At 31.8% G+C, this 15124-nt stretch overlaps 4 protein-coding genes across 9 annotated transcripts; 2 read left to right on the forward strand and 2 right to left on the reverse strand.

Moving 5' to 3' along the window:
• The first annotated feature begins 578 nt into the window (after nucleotides 1–578).
• Nucleotides 579–2303, forward strand: LOC122403509 (zinc finger C4H2 domain-containing protein). 4 transcript variants are annotated; one of them, XM_043407061.1, is made up of 5 exons: nucleotides 579–874; nucleotides 1029–1200; nucleotides 1274–1455; nucleotides 1716–1940; nucleotides 2157–2303. In XM_043407061.1, exons 1-5 carry the CDS (start codon nucleotides 816–818, stop codon nucleotides 2284–2286), a joined length of 768 nt encoding a protein of 255 aa, XP_043262996.1. In that variant the 5' UTR covers nucleotides 579–815; the 3' UTR covers nucleotides 2287–2303. The 4 variants fall into 4 exon arrangements, with proteins under 4 accessions (XP_043262996.1, XP_043262999.1, XP_043263004.1 ...); XM_043407064.1 differs by having other exon boundaries at nucleotides 1716–1931; XM_043407069.1 differs by having other exon boundaries at nucleotides 1731–1940.
• A 1204-nt stretch (nucleotides 2304–3507) lies between these two features.
• On the reverse strand, nucleotides 3508–6932 carry LOC122403500 (major facilitator superfamily domain-containing protein 8). Of its 3 annotated transcripts, XM_043407058.1 has the most exons (12): nucleotides 6342–6904; nucleotides 6002–6146; nucleotides 5749–5912; nucleotides 5526–5673; nucleotides 5219–5462; nucleotides 5028–5116; nucleotides 4874–4957; nucleotides 4738–4789; nucleotides 4558–4657; nucleotides 4350–4484; nucleotides 4169–4278; nucleotides 3508–4025 (listed from the first exon to the last, which is right to left on the reverse strand). In XM_043407058.1, exons 3-12 carry the CDS (start codon nucleotides 5778–5780, stop codon nucleotides 3508–3510), a joined length of 1512 nt encoding a protein of 503 aa, XP_043262993.1. In that variant the 5' UTR covers nucleotides 5781–5912; nucleotides 6002–6146; nucleotides 6342–6904. The 3 variants fall into 3 exon arrangements, with proteins under 3 accessions (XP_043262993.1, XP_043262988.1, XP_043262995.1); XM_043407053.1 differs by having other exon boundaries at nucleotides 4738–4957; nucleotides 6342–6932; XM_043407060.1 differs by lacking the exons at nucleotides 6002–6146; nucleotides 6342–6904 and having other exon boundaries at nucleotides 4738–4957; nucleotides 5526–5632; nucleotides 5749–5828.
• Nucleotides 6933–7344: 412 nt separating this feature from the next.
• On the reverse strand, nucleotides 7345–7864 carry LOC122403522. The gene has a single exon (XM_043407080.1). The coding sequence runs from the start codon at nucleotides 7740–7742 to the stop codon at nucleotides 7434–7436; it is 309 nt and encodes a 102-aa protein (XP_043263015.1). The 5' UTR covers nucleotides 7743–7864; the 3' UTR covers nucleotides 7345–7433.
• Nucleotides 7865–9375: 1511 nt separating this feature from the next.
• Nucleotides 9376–15038, forward strand: LOC122403527 (DNA (cytosine-5)-methyltransferase PliMCI-like). The gene is made up of 10 exons (XM_043407085.1): nucleotides 9376–10352; nucleotides 10438–10801; nucleotides 10889–12764; nucleotides 12843–12994; nucleotides 13083–13417; nucleotides 13483–13594; nucleotides 13679–13828; nucleotides 13913–14079; nucleotides 14173–14413; nucleotides 14496–15038. Exons 1-10 carry the CDS (start codon nucleotides 9571–9573, stop codon nucleotides 14730–14732), a joined length of 4416 nt encoding a protein of 1471 aa, XP_043263020.1. The 5' UTR covers nucleotides 9376–9570; the 3' UTR covers nucleotides 14733–15038.
• Nucleotides 15039–15124: the final 86 nt, after the last annotated feature.

The raw sequence follows: 15124 nt of genomic DNA on the forward strand, positions 1-15124 counted from the left end.
TAAAACATTAAGGAAAGTAGACAATAAATAATTTATATTCATAAAAATAACTATGTTACCCAAACGTAAATTTTGAACGTATTTTTGTCACCTTAGGTATTAATAAATAAATATTCCAAGTGTTTGATAAAATCTGGATTGTTTTCTTATCCTAATATCTGATAAGTGGTACTTTGGTATAATTATTAATCTTAATTATAGCTTTCAATACAAGGTATTCAAGATAATAATTTTCCTTATTATTTGCATTTGATTATTATAATAAGATTATCATATAAGCCGATAATGTGTTATGTATAATTTAAAAATTCCATAGTCCTAAATGATAAAATGATATTTAATAAATTTATAACAAAAAGGTTGTCAAATAATAAATTTCATGAAAAAATGTAAAAGAACGCTTCCTAAACTCTATCCGATGCACTTCGTTTCAAACGAATCCGCCTTTTTTATACTAGTTCGCCAATGCATTGCTGAACGGCGCATTCATTCGCGTGCATCCGAGAATCCTGCTGTTTCTGATCTACGAAGAATTTGCTATCGTTGTGACTCATGGCATGAATTATGTTCATTGTATTGACGTCAACGGTGTTGGTTAATTTTTCAAAAATACAATTGAAAGTCTGACAATTTCGTTTACTTTTAAATGAAACTACAAGGCACTTAGTGCTGCATTGATTCTCTCGAAAATATTTCGTCCGTGATGCCTTGACGAAAGGAATACCGCTCCCGAATTCGCTGCATTTATTGCATAAACAAGTTGTCTTCCGATTGACAGGGTTTGTCTAAACAAAAGTGCTAAAAAGCGTTTAATTATGTCAACCACGGAAACCACGGTTATTTTTGCGAAATTGGAGGCTCTGAAAGACATTAAGTACATACTCAAGTTCATTTTCCCAAAACCTCTTTGTCGATTCAAACCAATTTATAAAAATCGATGATCTTGTATACCATTTATGTCGTACGCATCGCGATGTAGTTTTAATTAATTCTCTATATTAAAACGAAGCATCTGTGTGTTCTACCAGGTCGAAAACTATTCAACTGGAGAAAATGAAGCAAAGAATTTTACAAGAGGTGGAACAGACAGAGCAAGAAGAGAAATGCTTAATAGAATACAAACAGGAAATGGATCTCCTGATGCAAGAAAAAATGGCACATGTCGAAGAATTGCGGCAAATACATGCAGATATTCATGCTGTATTATTAGCTCCTATTCTAATGTCATCTTTTAACTAGATTGAGCATGTAATCGTTTATGTAACTATTCTAGATGGAAGTTGTTATTAAGCAAGCAGAGGAAGCCAGGAACAAGGCAAGGGAGACTGCAAAATTGATTCATAATAATGACTATCAACCTCTGAAGCACGACATTGATCGCATGCGCAGAGAATTCTTAGGACTGGAAAGATTACCAGAATTGTATGAAACAGAATCGGATCTCATTTCACCAGAGTAAGTATAGTTGTTTCCTACTATGTCATACAGAAACTTATTCTAAATATCGTTACTTACATTTAATTGTACGATTTTTTACTCTATTTGATACACCCTCTATATTGAAATATTTTACACTATAAAAAGCATCGTACGTTACATACTGGTTTCTAGTTTATTCTGAAAAATAAATATTACGATATTTACGCAAATTCCAAGAAAATGTGAAAAATGTGCTGCATCTTTAAATGTTATTGAATATGACTTTTATCGCGTAGGTGGTTTGTTCGCAGCTATTTTGATCGTCCTATGCAAAAGGCAGAATGGAGGGTGGAAGTACGGGGTGAAGACTTATTACCTCCTCTTGCCTTACACCATCCTAGTCATCCAGGTAGTTCTACACCTTTCCTTGCCCCTCAACCCCTTCAAGGTCCAAGTAAACCAGAGCCAAGACCATTACCCCCAGCACCAGGTCCACCTGCTCCAACATTCAGGTACCACTGGTATAACTCAATTTTATATTACATTCTTATATAACAAAGCATGCAAATACTACTAATCTTATCTCATAATAATACAAAAATCACAAAATGAATTGCATACACTTGATACGATACAAAATTTATTAATAAAAACAATAGTAATAATAATACACGATAATAATACCTAAATACATAATGGCATACTACTTTTTTTATGTCTTATTTCTTTGCTTTTAGGCAACAACCGCCTCCAATGAAGTCATGTTTATCATGCCATCAACAAATTCACAGAAATGCACCTATTTGCCCCCTCTGTAAAGCTAAATCTCGATCACGTAATCCCAAAAAGCCAAAGAAAAAAGACTAATTGTAACTGTAAGTGTAATTTATATAAAAATCAGCATTTCTTCCATTTATTTTAAAAAATCCATGTTAATGGTTTTTTGTAACTTACAATCGTTCTACAATCTCATGATTCTATAACAACATACATTACTGTAAATGTTTTTGTTTAAAGTAATTGTTTCTTTGTGTAACTTTTGCCAAGAAACCTTTTTTTTTTATTATTATTTTTTTTTTAAATATTTATATCAACACCGTGTAAACAGATAAAATAGGTAACAATTAAGTGATTTTTATTTTCACTTAGGAATATCAATAAAACTGAACATGTTTTATGAATCTTCTTTAAATAGACTATAAAATTTAACAGTTATCGTCTACGATAGTTAAAATATTTTTAATTATCAAAATACACACGTTTTTAGTTTAATTTGAGAAAATGGAGTTGCGTAAAATTTAGTTTTCCAAAAATGTATATAGTTATATTATTTCATTCGCGTTCCACGTCACGCATAATATTTAATGGCGTAACTTTTTTACGAGTTATGTACATATTTTGAGAAAAAAATATTTTATCGGCTATTTTAAGTAAAATCTTTGAGTAAAAGTTCTTTGAGTAAAAATCTCATTCGATCATCCTAAGTAAAAGTTAAATTGTTGAATGGAAGACATTTAAAATTGCTAAATTTAATGAACCTTCTATTTCGACCTTTAACGTTATTATATTTATCTAATATCAGTCTTTGCTATTATGACACTAGTATTTTTATAAATTCAAATGATATGAGCAACATTTTAAATAATTGATTCTAATTGTAAATATTTTTTTATGTAATTGAATACGTAACGAATTTTTGTACTCAATAATTATATCACATTATTGTTTGTTTAAAATATTTTCTTTCGTAATCTAATCGATACGCGCCGTTTTTTACATTAAACATTTGCATTTGTATCCTCATTTCTTCTATAAGATACCAAAGTAAAAATCGATTAACAGTAAAATTGAACGAATTAATTTCTATAAAACTTTGCCTACATTTACTTGAAAGCTACATCATCCTAATCGTATTCTTCTATTCTTTGTACGCATATTTTTTAGTAGTTTGCTTACATATTTATACATGCCAAACATATATTAAAAATCTGTAATTATTGATAAAAAATATATCATTGCATTCGTACTTAATTTCTAGTGGCAGACGTGTAAATCCGTATATAAAATCATAAAAAATAAAATTGCACTTCAAATGTGGTTATCGTTAGACTTTATCACATTCTGTAGTTCTATTTTTTGTACATCGTTTAACTCTTGAGCGTTATTAGATAGACGATGAACCAACGGAATTTCAACATCGGGATTTACTTCATCTTTTGAAGCAATTGCTTGTAGAGGAACTAAACGCTTGTTCACGATTTGCAACCACAACATACATAATATTAACATTGAGCCGGTAGTACCAAACGTATAATATGTTCCCAAACGTGTATAAATCATAGTAATAAATACTGGACCTAAGCCACGAGATGCGCATCCAGCACCTGTCATAAAACCCATCCATACACCTTGTGGCCGTGGTCCTAATACCTTACAAAAGATAGTTTGTATCAAAGTTATGCCTAACGGATAACCAATAGTGATGAACCCGAAACCAATGAAAAATTGCGTGACCGTGAGTTGAGGTGTATATGAACACCATTCTTGAGTACTTGGACATCCTAACATTTCTGTAGCATTGGTATCTTTTGTACGGTTACTAGACGCTATAAAATATAATATAAATTTGTGTAAAGATAAAAAGATCAATTTCACCAAACATTTTACACACAGATTAAATTCCAAACAATATATGAGCTACCAAGTTTAATATTATATACAAATTAAATAAGTATGTTTCTGTACTTACTGTCTACATAAGCAATTTGTGGAGGATCAGGGCCCCACGGGATGAACATTATATTGCCAATTAGCATAAATAGAAAACCACCCCACATCATCACCTTACGTTCATTGAACCTGATAATGTTTAATAATAAATAAAAAAGAATGGTCAATTTTAACCGCATATTTGTATAAAATGTTCCAACCTTTTACATAAAGGACTGATTATGCAAAATACGATAGAAGAAACAATACCACCAATACTCATCAACAGACCCATATAATACAAAGCTTCTTTTTTCGACCAAGCAAACTGCTCCATAGTTAAAGGAGTACCAAGTCTATAGAAAAATAAAAGAATGTTTAATGTAGTAAACGAGAGGAAAAATATATCAATGAAATTGTTATACTAACGCTTCAAGAAGAAGGAAATTAAATGTCAAGACAAAAAAAGCACAAATTAATGTCCAAGATGCTACATAATCAGGTTTTACAGACTTCAACGTCTCTTCTTCTGCAGCTCATAGAAAAATGTTTAATCAAACCATTAATTTATTTATTACCACTGATACTATTTAACATGGAAATTTTTACCTGTCGCTTTTCCTTCATTTTGCATAGCGTCGCGTAAAGCAATCCTACGTTCCTTGAAATTCCATGGAAGAAATAAAACAATATTTAGAACTCCCATTACAACATTTATCCAACCAGTCATACTATACATATTAACAGGCAAATTCATAACATAAAAACCATTCTCTCCAAGAGGTGTAACTGCTGCTTGTAATCCAGGACCTACCACAAATCCTAGTACCTAAAAAATTTTAAAACATTTTGTTAAACAATTTCGTTGATATATACAAGAAAATATTCAACTGCATTACCTGTGCGAGAGATACCATAGAAACTGCATGCGTTCTTTCTACAAATTTTGTAGCTGCAGAGAGGTAAGACCGTGCCACTGCAATATTTGCTGAAAATCAAATATTTATATATTATTAACACAAAGATTGGTACGCTATTTTCATTCTATGGTATTATAGTAACATTAATTATAATTAATATAAATATTAACCTGAACTAACTCCAACTAAGAATCTAGCAGCAAACATAAACATTTTTTGATCGCCTGGTAAAATTTCAAGAATGCTATAAAGTCCTGACGCGAATACAAAGAGAGCTAATGTTACTAAAAGGGGTACTCTAATCGATCCTCTTTTGTCTCCCCACCATCCTATCACAGGTGAAAATAACATTTGTGCCAAAGGATTAGCTGCAACTACGTATCCCATGAATTCTTTGCCTGCTTTATTATCCAACTGCAATATTAATACATTATTATTTATTACAATCTTCCTTCATTATTCTCTTGTTACGTTTACCTTGTCAAGATATGGGTATATTCCAGTGACTACAATACTGAACCCAAGAGACATCAGAAACATAGTAAAGTAGATCACATAGATGCTTCTCCATCGTTCTTTTCTCTCTGCAACAGTTTCTAAGTCATCATCCGTAAAAACAATGGATCTACAATAACAGAATGTTCCTATTTTAATACTTTTAGGAAAAGTATAGATACAAAAATATTTTATTTCATCTTACCTTTTGTTATGAAATTTCCTATACCAATCCATTAAAGATTATAATAGAAAATTTATCTAAAGTAAACAACTATATTTTCTTTATATAATTACAAATTTTTTATTGCAATTATATATTTTGACGTTGTATTAATATTAGTTTATTCTAGCAGCAACGCTATAAATCTAAAAAGGAAAAGTAAACTGCAGTCTCATAATAAGAACTGAGGAATGGATTTTAAATATCTGTATGTGCATTTTATTATGTAACTTACTCTGTATTATAGTAATTCTTATATCATAACAAATAAGTGAACTACGTTCAGAGTATCTTTTTATCACTTTAATTAGAAATATGTATTTGTTTGTTTCGCTTCTTTTTTATAAGAGAAAGATGCACATTAACGTTTATGAATCTGCCTAAAATAAAAAAAAAAATATATATCAATAACAAATAGTTTGATTTTTTCTATTAATAGCACAACTTTGTAAATGATATTTATAATATGAAATATTTTCCAAACGTATGCTAATTTTGTGATAATAGTTCAATTAATCATCTAAAACAAAGTAACTTGTATTGTTATAGAAACAAAGAGATTATACATCACTTACTCTTTCCTACAAACAATTACACTACAAAAACATTTCTTTCGCCACAATTACTCAACCACGTACAGTCGAACGTGTCAGATATACTGCGAGTAAAATTTATCAATAATGCAGCATTTTACTTGTGATAAATTCCTTTAAAAATCCCCGCACACGCATGCCATCTGATTATAGCAGTCACACAAGTGCACCATGAGTGTTTACTAAACTCAACCGCGACAGATCGTCATAAATTAAATCGTGCTGGCAATATGAAACGCATATTAAATTGGCGGGCAATTAAATGTAAATGGATCTTTGATTGACATGGATTGTAATCGCGAAGTATATGCTTTTCAATTCACTCGCATGCATCTATTAGTCGTACTTTGGCCAAAGTTGTTTTTAACTGTCTAGCAATTTTTCTTGAAAATAGGATACACATCTCACTAATTGTTATCAACTCGTAAAACGTTTCATTTTCATTCTATCAAACTTAATCGTATCTAACAAAGCAAAACAGACTCGTGCTTCAGGTCTACAGAATAATAACTGATTATCTTATTTGGCAAATATATTTTATACGCATATAGTCTATACGTGTATGCAAAGGGATATTATTAATGTTGTAATGTGGCTTATACTTGTTGCCATTATAAAAATCCGATTTTACTCGTGTATAGATAAGTATCGTGCAACTGCTCGCTCGTTATTATTTGTGCAAATACGTTAGGTTTTATCATTTTATACGTACTTTAACCATAAAAATTTTTATCAAAATTTATCCAACAATTGTTATTATTGAATTACTCGTTAAACAATAAAAATATTCATTTTCTTACAACTGCAGATTTGAAACTATAAACAGTGGGATAAACTATATTAAAAAATTATAACTAAACGTTATATAATTGGATATCATTGTCACAAAAGTAGTCACAGTGTACTTATTATACACAATGTTTTTTAATCAATGGTACTCAATTTTCTAACCAGAATTCATATGTGATTAAAAAAACTTGTCCGTATGAACTTTATTTTACAATCTTTTCTTATATGTCAGTCTATGTACAATGAAAAATAAATGTATTTATAAAAAAAAGATAATTACAAACATTAGTACGGTTTATAATTACGATGTGAATAATGTCTATCAGAATGTCGATCATATCGATCGTGTCTATCGCCTTTATCGTTGCACCGTCTCTCCCAAGCGTTATTACGCCTTCCATGACCATGATTTGGCCGTGTCCATTCGCATCTCCGTTGTTTATTGTACCAAGGATCCACGATTGGCGGCCCTTTCAGCTCCATACTTTTAATTTTCATAAATGCACTATCCCTTTCCGTATAACGGTCTTTGAATTCGTTTTCACATTCTTCCAAAAATTTCTTTTGTTCGTCTGTTATATTTGAACTTTCCATATTTTCTCAATTTCTATGTACTTAGCAGTAATAACATACAACTGTAACATATGATAAGTTACGAACTAATAAAGAATGTAACACTTAAAATTTAGTTGCTTAAAAAACAATTGAACAATGTCTTTTACTAGAAAGAATTTGTTTAGAAGTTGACCGATACACATAAGAAATTTCTGCAATAGTTACGGGCACCTTGTTCTTTTTATTCATCTAAAACCATTATTAAAATTTATTTTTCCAACTGCTTGAATACTAAAAGTAATTGCAAGTATGAATGCAATGTGTCGAGCAAACACTATATAAACTCACAGATGATGGGATTTATTTTAAACAAACTAAGCTGTACAATTGTACAATTGTCTAACGAGAACAATTCGGAGCTACCCTCGAATATTAAGTAACAACATTGAATAATGAGATAAGGATAACAAGTTCGACAGAGTTTGTAGTAAATTTTTACATTGAAACGGACGAAGCACGATCGCGTTTACTGTTATTATTCGCGTGAAAACCGAAGTACGGACACGCATCTTGTCATTCAAACGGTTAATATATTATGTACGCCTGAAATTATGAATGAAAGGTACATCGACAAATTTATTTTACGTACAAATACCTGTATGTATACGCTGTTCTTGAAGATGATTTAATTTAACCTTTTCGTTTAAACATTATTTTCCACCTATTCGAGGATAAATTAAAGTTTTCAAAAATATTGAATCACCGAAAATGATTCCCAGAGTACCACAAAGTCATACAAGACCATGTATATAACTTGACAGGTTATATTTATGTACAATAATCAAAACGTATTAATTATACCATTAATAATGTTATTAATAACATATAATTACTAATACTTGTAAAATTATATTATTTAATATATATTTATTGTATCCCTTAAACTCGATTGTATCAACCGTTTTTGTCATTGATGAAGAATAACTGAGAATAACTATCGTAGATAAGTATGCCTGAATTTTAGTGGAATAAGTAGTAAGGTACTTTGTAGCGACGCAGGCGATAAATTCAAGAACTAAATGAGAGTGGCAAAAAATCTAACCTACATATAAATTACACAAATTACTGTTAAATGACAATATTTTTACAATTCCTTTGATATTTGAAGAATTAATATAGAACATCGATCGAAGGATTAAACTACCATTTGTTAAATGCGGTATCGTTACGTTCTGCGAATGAATTCTACTACGCGTAACCAATATTTTGCATGTTATTCTTAAATAACAAATATATATATGTATTAAAATAAAATGACATCAATTAGATAAATAATAATCTATTTGTCCATTGATATCTTATCATAAAGCTTAAATAACGTCACCTAGCGTTTCAGTCGTATATTGTGAAAGAGAAAGGAAAACGGGACACAGAACCAATCAGATACATCAATCACTTACTTAATTCTGAATAAAAAAATTATACAAAAATCATTGGTACATTTAATTTTGTAGATTACATTATACTTATTAAAACTTGAATTAATAAAGTGTATTATTTAAATAATTAATAAGAGAAACATGTTATACACAACGTAGCATGCCATTAGTGTGACCTGAGGACGGCGTCTTTATGTAAACCAGCTTTGAAAGATTTTGGCGGTACACTATTAGCTTCCATGGTTAATACTTATATATACGTTACATATATCTGTGAAACGATGAGAGAACGTGTTCATATGTAATTTTCTCTAACATTACGACTACATTCCTATTAACGTAATTACAATTTAGATGTAAGAAATTCATAATCCGTAAGGAACAAATTTTTGACGAGAATTCAGTGAGTATAATTGACTTCGTTAAATATGATGCCGGCTATCATAGCAAATACTGAAAATTACGAGACAGAGAAGCATACACAGATTGAGGATTTAGAAAGATATCAAATACCTTTAAACGGGCATGTCATGAAGGAGAATAAAAATACAGGTAAAACACTTGAACATAACGTGGAAATAAATACAAAGAGTAACTCAAACGATAAAGAGATTAAATTTATTTCTCATTCGTCATTGATCAAAGCTAAGATACTTCAAGAATCAAATAATGATAGAAAAAAACTTCGCAATGGAAAATATATTAACGTTGAAGTTACACAAAATTTGCACAAAGTCAATAGGGACGCTAATAAAAATACACCGTTAAAACAAAATGATCAATCGAAGAAACCTATTAAAAGGAAAAGCGATATGGCTGAAGAATTAGAATCGAAGGCTCCTATGTTGGTACAAAGTGGGCAAAACATAATGCACAATATTAAGTCTGAAACTGAACTAAATCAGGAACAACAAGAATCAAATGATAAGTTTGAAAACAACACCCTTAAGAAAACTAAAACAGAAAACGATAATTCAAGTATAGAAGAGCCAAAAGCACTGTTTCAGAAACCTATTAACATTCACCAAAAGTGTGAATACTGTTGTCAAAAACTAGCAAGTAACGATATAAAGATATATCCCGGTCATCCTAATGGGGCAGAAGAAGAACTTATTGCGTTAACAGACCCAAAGTTATCTTTATTCACAGGTGAAGAAGCTATGGTCCATGAAGGCGACGAAAGACCACAAAATAAATTAACAGACTTTTGGTAGGTCATTCTTCGTTGTATATAAAATATACAGTTATAGACCCTAAAGACATTAAAGTTCACTTTATGTTTTTCTTTTTTATAGTGTATATGATAAAAATGGACATTTGTGTTCTTTTGACACTGGCCTAATTGAAAAAAATGTAGTACTTTATTTTTCTGGTTATATGAAACCTATCTACGAAGAAAATGCTTGTCCAGAAGGTGGTGTGCCTACAAAAGATATGGGACCAATAAATGAGTGGTGGGTGTCTGGTTTTGACGGCGGTGAATTAGCGCTCATAGGATTCACTACAGCATTTGCAGAGTATATATTAATGGAACCTGCTGAAGCATATGCACCATTTATGGATTCTGTGAAAGAGAAGATTTACATGAGCAAGATAATTATAGAATACTTGTTGGACGAACATAATCCTACTTATGAAGATTTGTTAAATAAGTTACAGGTAAACTTTCCCTATGAAAAAAGAAACTGTTTTAAACGATGCAAAGTACTTTAATTTTTATTTATGTATATGTATATTTTCTTTCAGACTATAGTTCCACCAAAAGGATTATCCAGATTCACAGAAGATTCCTTATTACGATATGCTCAGTTTATCTGTGATCAAGTTATTTCTTTTGATTCGTCGGCAAGACCAGAAGATCCTTTGCTAATTACAAGTCCATGTATGCGAGCATTAGTCACGCTTGCGGGCGTAACGTTAAACAAGAGACTTGCCCTGAGAACGCACCCTAAAGATCAAATAAATAAGAAAATTGCGTGGACGAAAGCTACAACTACAAAATTAGTTAATAATATGTTCGAAACATTCTTCTCTGACCAATTAGCTACAAATCGTGAGAAAGATATATCGGGACCTAAGAGGCACAGGTGCGGAATATGCGAAACCTGCCAACAACCTGATTGTGGAGTTTGTTCTACTTGCAAAGATATGACTAAGTTTGGTGGATCCGGAAAAGGTAAACAGGCTTGCATGAGAAGAAGATGTCCAAATATGGCTATACAAGAAGCTGATGATTCGGACCAGGAAGATGAATTTAATGAAACATTAATAGAAAATACAAAAATCACTCAAAAGATGATTTTGAAAGAATTTAAGCACGTAGAGAAAGAAATTACATGGGTCGGAGAATCGATTATCGATGACGGTCGAAGGACATTTTACAAGTCGGTAATGGTAATTGACGAAGAAATAAACACAAATGATTATGTATTTATTGAGTCGAATGATCCCACAGTACCATTGCAAATAGCGAAAGTCATGTATATGTGGGAAGATAAAAATGGTGCAAAGTTGTGCCATGTAAATTGGTTTAGGAGAGGTAGTGATACTGTACTTGGTGAAACATCAGATCCTTTAGAATTGTTCTTACTTGATGAATGTGACAATGTACCATTTACTTCGGTTAAATCCAAGGCTACTGTTATTTATAAAAGTAGCCCACAAAATTGGAGTGAATTAGGTAACGCAGATTTATTACCAGAAGACGAGTTACAGAATAAAGATGGTAAAACATTCTTTTATCAAAAACGATACACGCCGGAAACAGCTCGTTTTGAGGATCCTCCTTCAGATCCTGTCTGTCAGAGAAAAGAAATTAGTCATCGGTTTTGTCCTGCTTGTGTACGCTTTACTGCATTACAATGCTTTTATACGCCAAAGGTCTTTGATAGAGAAGAAGAAAAAAGTATCAAGGAAGTAACTTATAATATGGTAAAATATAAAGATGAAGAATTTAAGGTTGGATCTGTTGTATTTTTATCTCCAGGAATTATAAAATTTAAATATACATCAACATATCACACTGCTTCCAAAACGAAGAAGGGGAAGGTAGACGAAGATATGTATCCCGAGTATTACCGAAAGTCTTCGGACCACGTTAAAGGTTCAAATTACGATACACCTGAACCGTTTCATATTGGATATATTAAAGCAATATACGCAAAGACAAATAATAAATTAGTTGCTTCGTCCGATGTATGGATTAAAATAAATAAAATGTATCGGCCAGAAAACACGCACAAAGGACTCACGTTAATGCAACAAGTTGACCTCAATATGGTATATTGGAGCGACGAAGTCTGTGATGTGAAATTTTCTGAAGTAGCAGGTAAATGCTACCTGGTGTATTCAGAGAATTTAGATCAATCTGTGGAGGAATGGACAGCTGGTGGTCCGAATCGCTTTTACTTTTCTCAGGCGTATAATGCTTCAGAAAAGACATTTACCGATCCGCCTAATCACGCTATGAATATTGGAAAGTCTGGAAAAGGAAAAGGGAAAGCAAAGTGCAAAAATAAACAATTAGAGAATCCTAATACTAAGAAAATAAATGAAACCCCGTTAGAGCATTGTGTCGTTTCAGAAAAGTTGAAAACGCTAGATGTTTTTGCTGGTTGTGGCGGTTAGTAAAACCTTTCATATTTAATTTCACTATTTGTTCAGAAGTTTCTGATTTTCTAATTTTAAATTTGTGTCGCAGGATTATCTGAAGGATTGCGACAAGCTGGTATCATAAACAATCGATGGGCGATTGAAAAAGATGAACCAGCTGCATGCGCATATCGGCTTAATAATCCTGATACAACGGTATTTTGTGAGGATTGTAACGTGCTTCTGCGAAAAGTTATGAATGTGCGTACAATTAAAAATATTAATTCTGAAAAAATTATACATATAGTACACGCGAATCTGATATACGTTTTTATTCACATTTATATAGGGAGAACTTTGCGATAATAATGGACAACGTTTACCTCAAAAAGGCGAAGTAGAATTATTATGTGGCGGACCGCCTTGCCAAGGCTTCAGTGGCATGAATCGTTTTAATTCACGACAATATTCTTTATTTAAAAATTCTCTAGTAGTATCGTGTTTGTCTTATTGTGATTATTATAGACCAAAATTCTTTATTATGGAAAACGTTAGAAACTTTGTTTCCTTTAAAAAAAGTATGGTACTCAAATTAACATTAAGATGTCTTGTACGAATGGGTTATCAATGTACATTTGGTATTCTGCAAGCTGGAAATTACGGCATTCCGCAAACAAGAAGAAGGTACGTAAAGCTTAAATTGTACCGATAAACATTAGTGTTTTTATTTACCATTTATGTATTTTTAGATTAATAATATTTGCTGCTGCGCCAGGAGAGATGCTTCCAAAATACCCAGAACCGACTCATGTGTTTAGCAAACGGGCATGTCAATTAAGCGTTATTGTGGATAATAAAAAAGTAAGATATAATCACAATTTGCATACGAATCGTTAAATTTATCTATATGAATTTAATAATGGTTTCTTTCTTTCTTTTTTCTAGTATTCATCAAATTGTGATTGGACAGAGTCGGCACCATATAGAACTATCAGTGTTCGCGATGCAATGTCCGATTTACCTAATATCCGAAATGGTTGGAACAAAGAAGAAATGGCTTACGGGGACGAGGCAATTTCTCACTTTCAAAGAAAAGTATGATCAAAGTTACCTATCATTTAATAAACTAATATTGGTATACAATTTTTGTATTAAGTATGTACGTTTGTTTGTATCTAGGTTAGACCTAAGGAACCCGATACTATATTGAGAGATCACGTTTGCAAAGATATGGCACCACTGGTCGAAACTCGAATTGCACATATTCCGACCGCAAGCGGATCTGATTGGCGTGACTTGCCAAATATTGCGGTACGTTTAAGCGACGGAACGTACTCGAAAAAATTGTAAGTATAACTAATTTGTAATTTTTTTTAAATATAACAAAAAAATACTTATTCTACAAAGTAAGGTAAATGATTTATTTATTTATGTCGCAGAGAATATACTCACCATGATAAGAAGGCTGGCAAAAGTTCTACTGGAGCATTCCGTGGCGTATGTAGCTGTTGCGAACGTAAACCATGTGATCCGATAGATAGACAATATGGTACATTAATTCCATGGTGTTTACCTCACACTGGAAATCGTCATAACCACTGGGCAGGCTTGTACGGTAGATTAGAATGGGATGGGTTCTTTGGTACTACCATTACAAATCCAGAACCTATGGGCAAACAGGTTAATATTAATTTTTCTTTAATTAAAATCATTATCTTTTGAACTCGCATTTAAAGATTTCATTTGATCGTTTGTATTACAGGGCCGTGTTTTACATCCTGAACAAACCAGAGTTGTAAGTGTACGAGAATGTGCTAGATCGCAAGGTTTTCCAGATTCGTTCCGCTTTTATGGGAGCATACTTGATAAACATCGCCAGATCGGTAACGCCGTTCCGCCACCATTAGGCGCCGCTCTTGGTTTTGAGATTAGAAAATGCTTGAAAAATGAAAACACTCAACACCTAGAAAAAAAATTAGACAGTTTTAGCAGCGACTGATAATAAACATTAGAAGCGTAATCGGTGAATGATATTTACAACAGATTTTAAATATTTCATTGGATCTTAATGGTAGCACAATATGTTATAGATGTATTTTGCATCTACATAAATTTACCAACATGTGTTCCCTAAACATATGTAGGTACTTTCTTTTTACCATTTACGTGACCAAAAGTATTATGTGATGCATTTAATATGCAATGTTAACAGTAAAAAAAATACAAAATTTATTTCGATACATAGCTCACCTGGGTGGGAATCAGTATTTTACGTTAATACTATTAAAGCAATTCTCAATCTTGAAAACCATACATTATTGAAAATGTATTTGAGAATTGTTTTTGTATGAAAATTCGTTTGTAACACTATTATATCGTATGTATATATTG

This window comes from Colletes gigas, unplaced genomic scaffold (genome assembly GCF_013123115.1).
Source record: "Colletes gigas isolate AHSC1104 unplaced genomic scaffold, ASM1312311v1 Colletes_gigas_Sc00002, whole genome shotgun sequence".
Classification (NCBI taxonomy): Eukaryota; Metazoa; Arthropoda; class Insecta; order Hymenoptera; family Colletidae; genus Colletes; species Colletes gigas.

What these genes read in the sequence shown, in the direction of transcription:
- LOC122403500 (XM_043407053.1), bottom strand. Translation starts at nt 5,780, where the DNA reads ATGGATTGGTATAGGAAATTTCATAACAAAAG. An exon ending in TATACCCATATCTTGACAAG is followed by an intron (nt 5,463 to 5,525) that starts GTAAACGTAACA and finishes TTAATATTGCAG; the next exon opens with TTGGATAATAAAGCAGGCAA. An exon ending in ATCAGTCCTTTATGTAAAAG is followed by an intron (nt 4,279 to 4,349) that starts GTTGGAACATTT and finishes AAACATTATCAG; the next exon opens with GTTCAATGAACGTAAGGTGA.
- LOC122403527 (XM_043407085.1), top strand. Translation starts at nt 9,571, where the DNA reads ATGATGCCGGCTATCATAGCAAATACTGAAAATTACGAGACAGAGAAG. An exon ending in TGTTTTTGCTGGTTGTGGCG is followed by an intron (nt 12,765 to 12,842) that starts GTTAGTAAAACC and finishes TTTGTGTCGCAG; the next exon opens with GATTATCTGAAGGATTGCGA. An exon ending in TTTCTCACTTTCAAAGAAAA is followed by an intron (nt 13,829 to 13,912) that starts GTATGATCAAAG and finishes GTTTGTATCTAG; the next exon opens with GTTAGACCTAAGGAACCCGA.
- LOC122403509 (XM_043407061.1), top strand. Translation starts at nt 816, where the DNA reads ATGTCAACCACGGAAACCACGGTTATTTTTGCGAAATTGGAGGCTCTG. An exon ending in TACATGCAGATATTCATGCT is followed by an intron (nt 1,201 to 1,273) that starts GTATTATTAGCT and finishes TAACTATTCTAG; the next exon opens with ATGGAAGTTGTTATTAAGCA. An exon ending in CCAACATTCAGGTACCACTG is followed by an intron (nt 1,941 to 2,156) that starts GTATAACTCAAT and finishes CTTTGCTTTTAG; the next exon opens with GCAACAACCGCCTCCAATGA.
- LOC122403522 (XM_043407080.1), bottom strand. Translation starts at nt 7,742, where the DNA reads ATGGAAAGTTCAAATATAACAGACGAACAAAAGAAATTTTTGGAAGAA.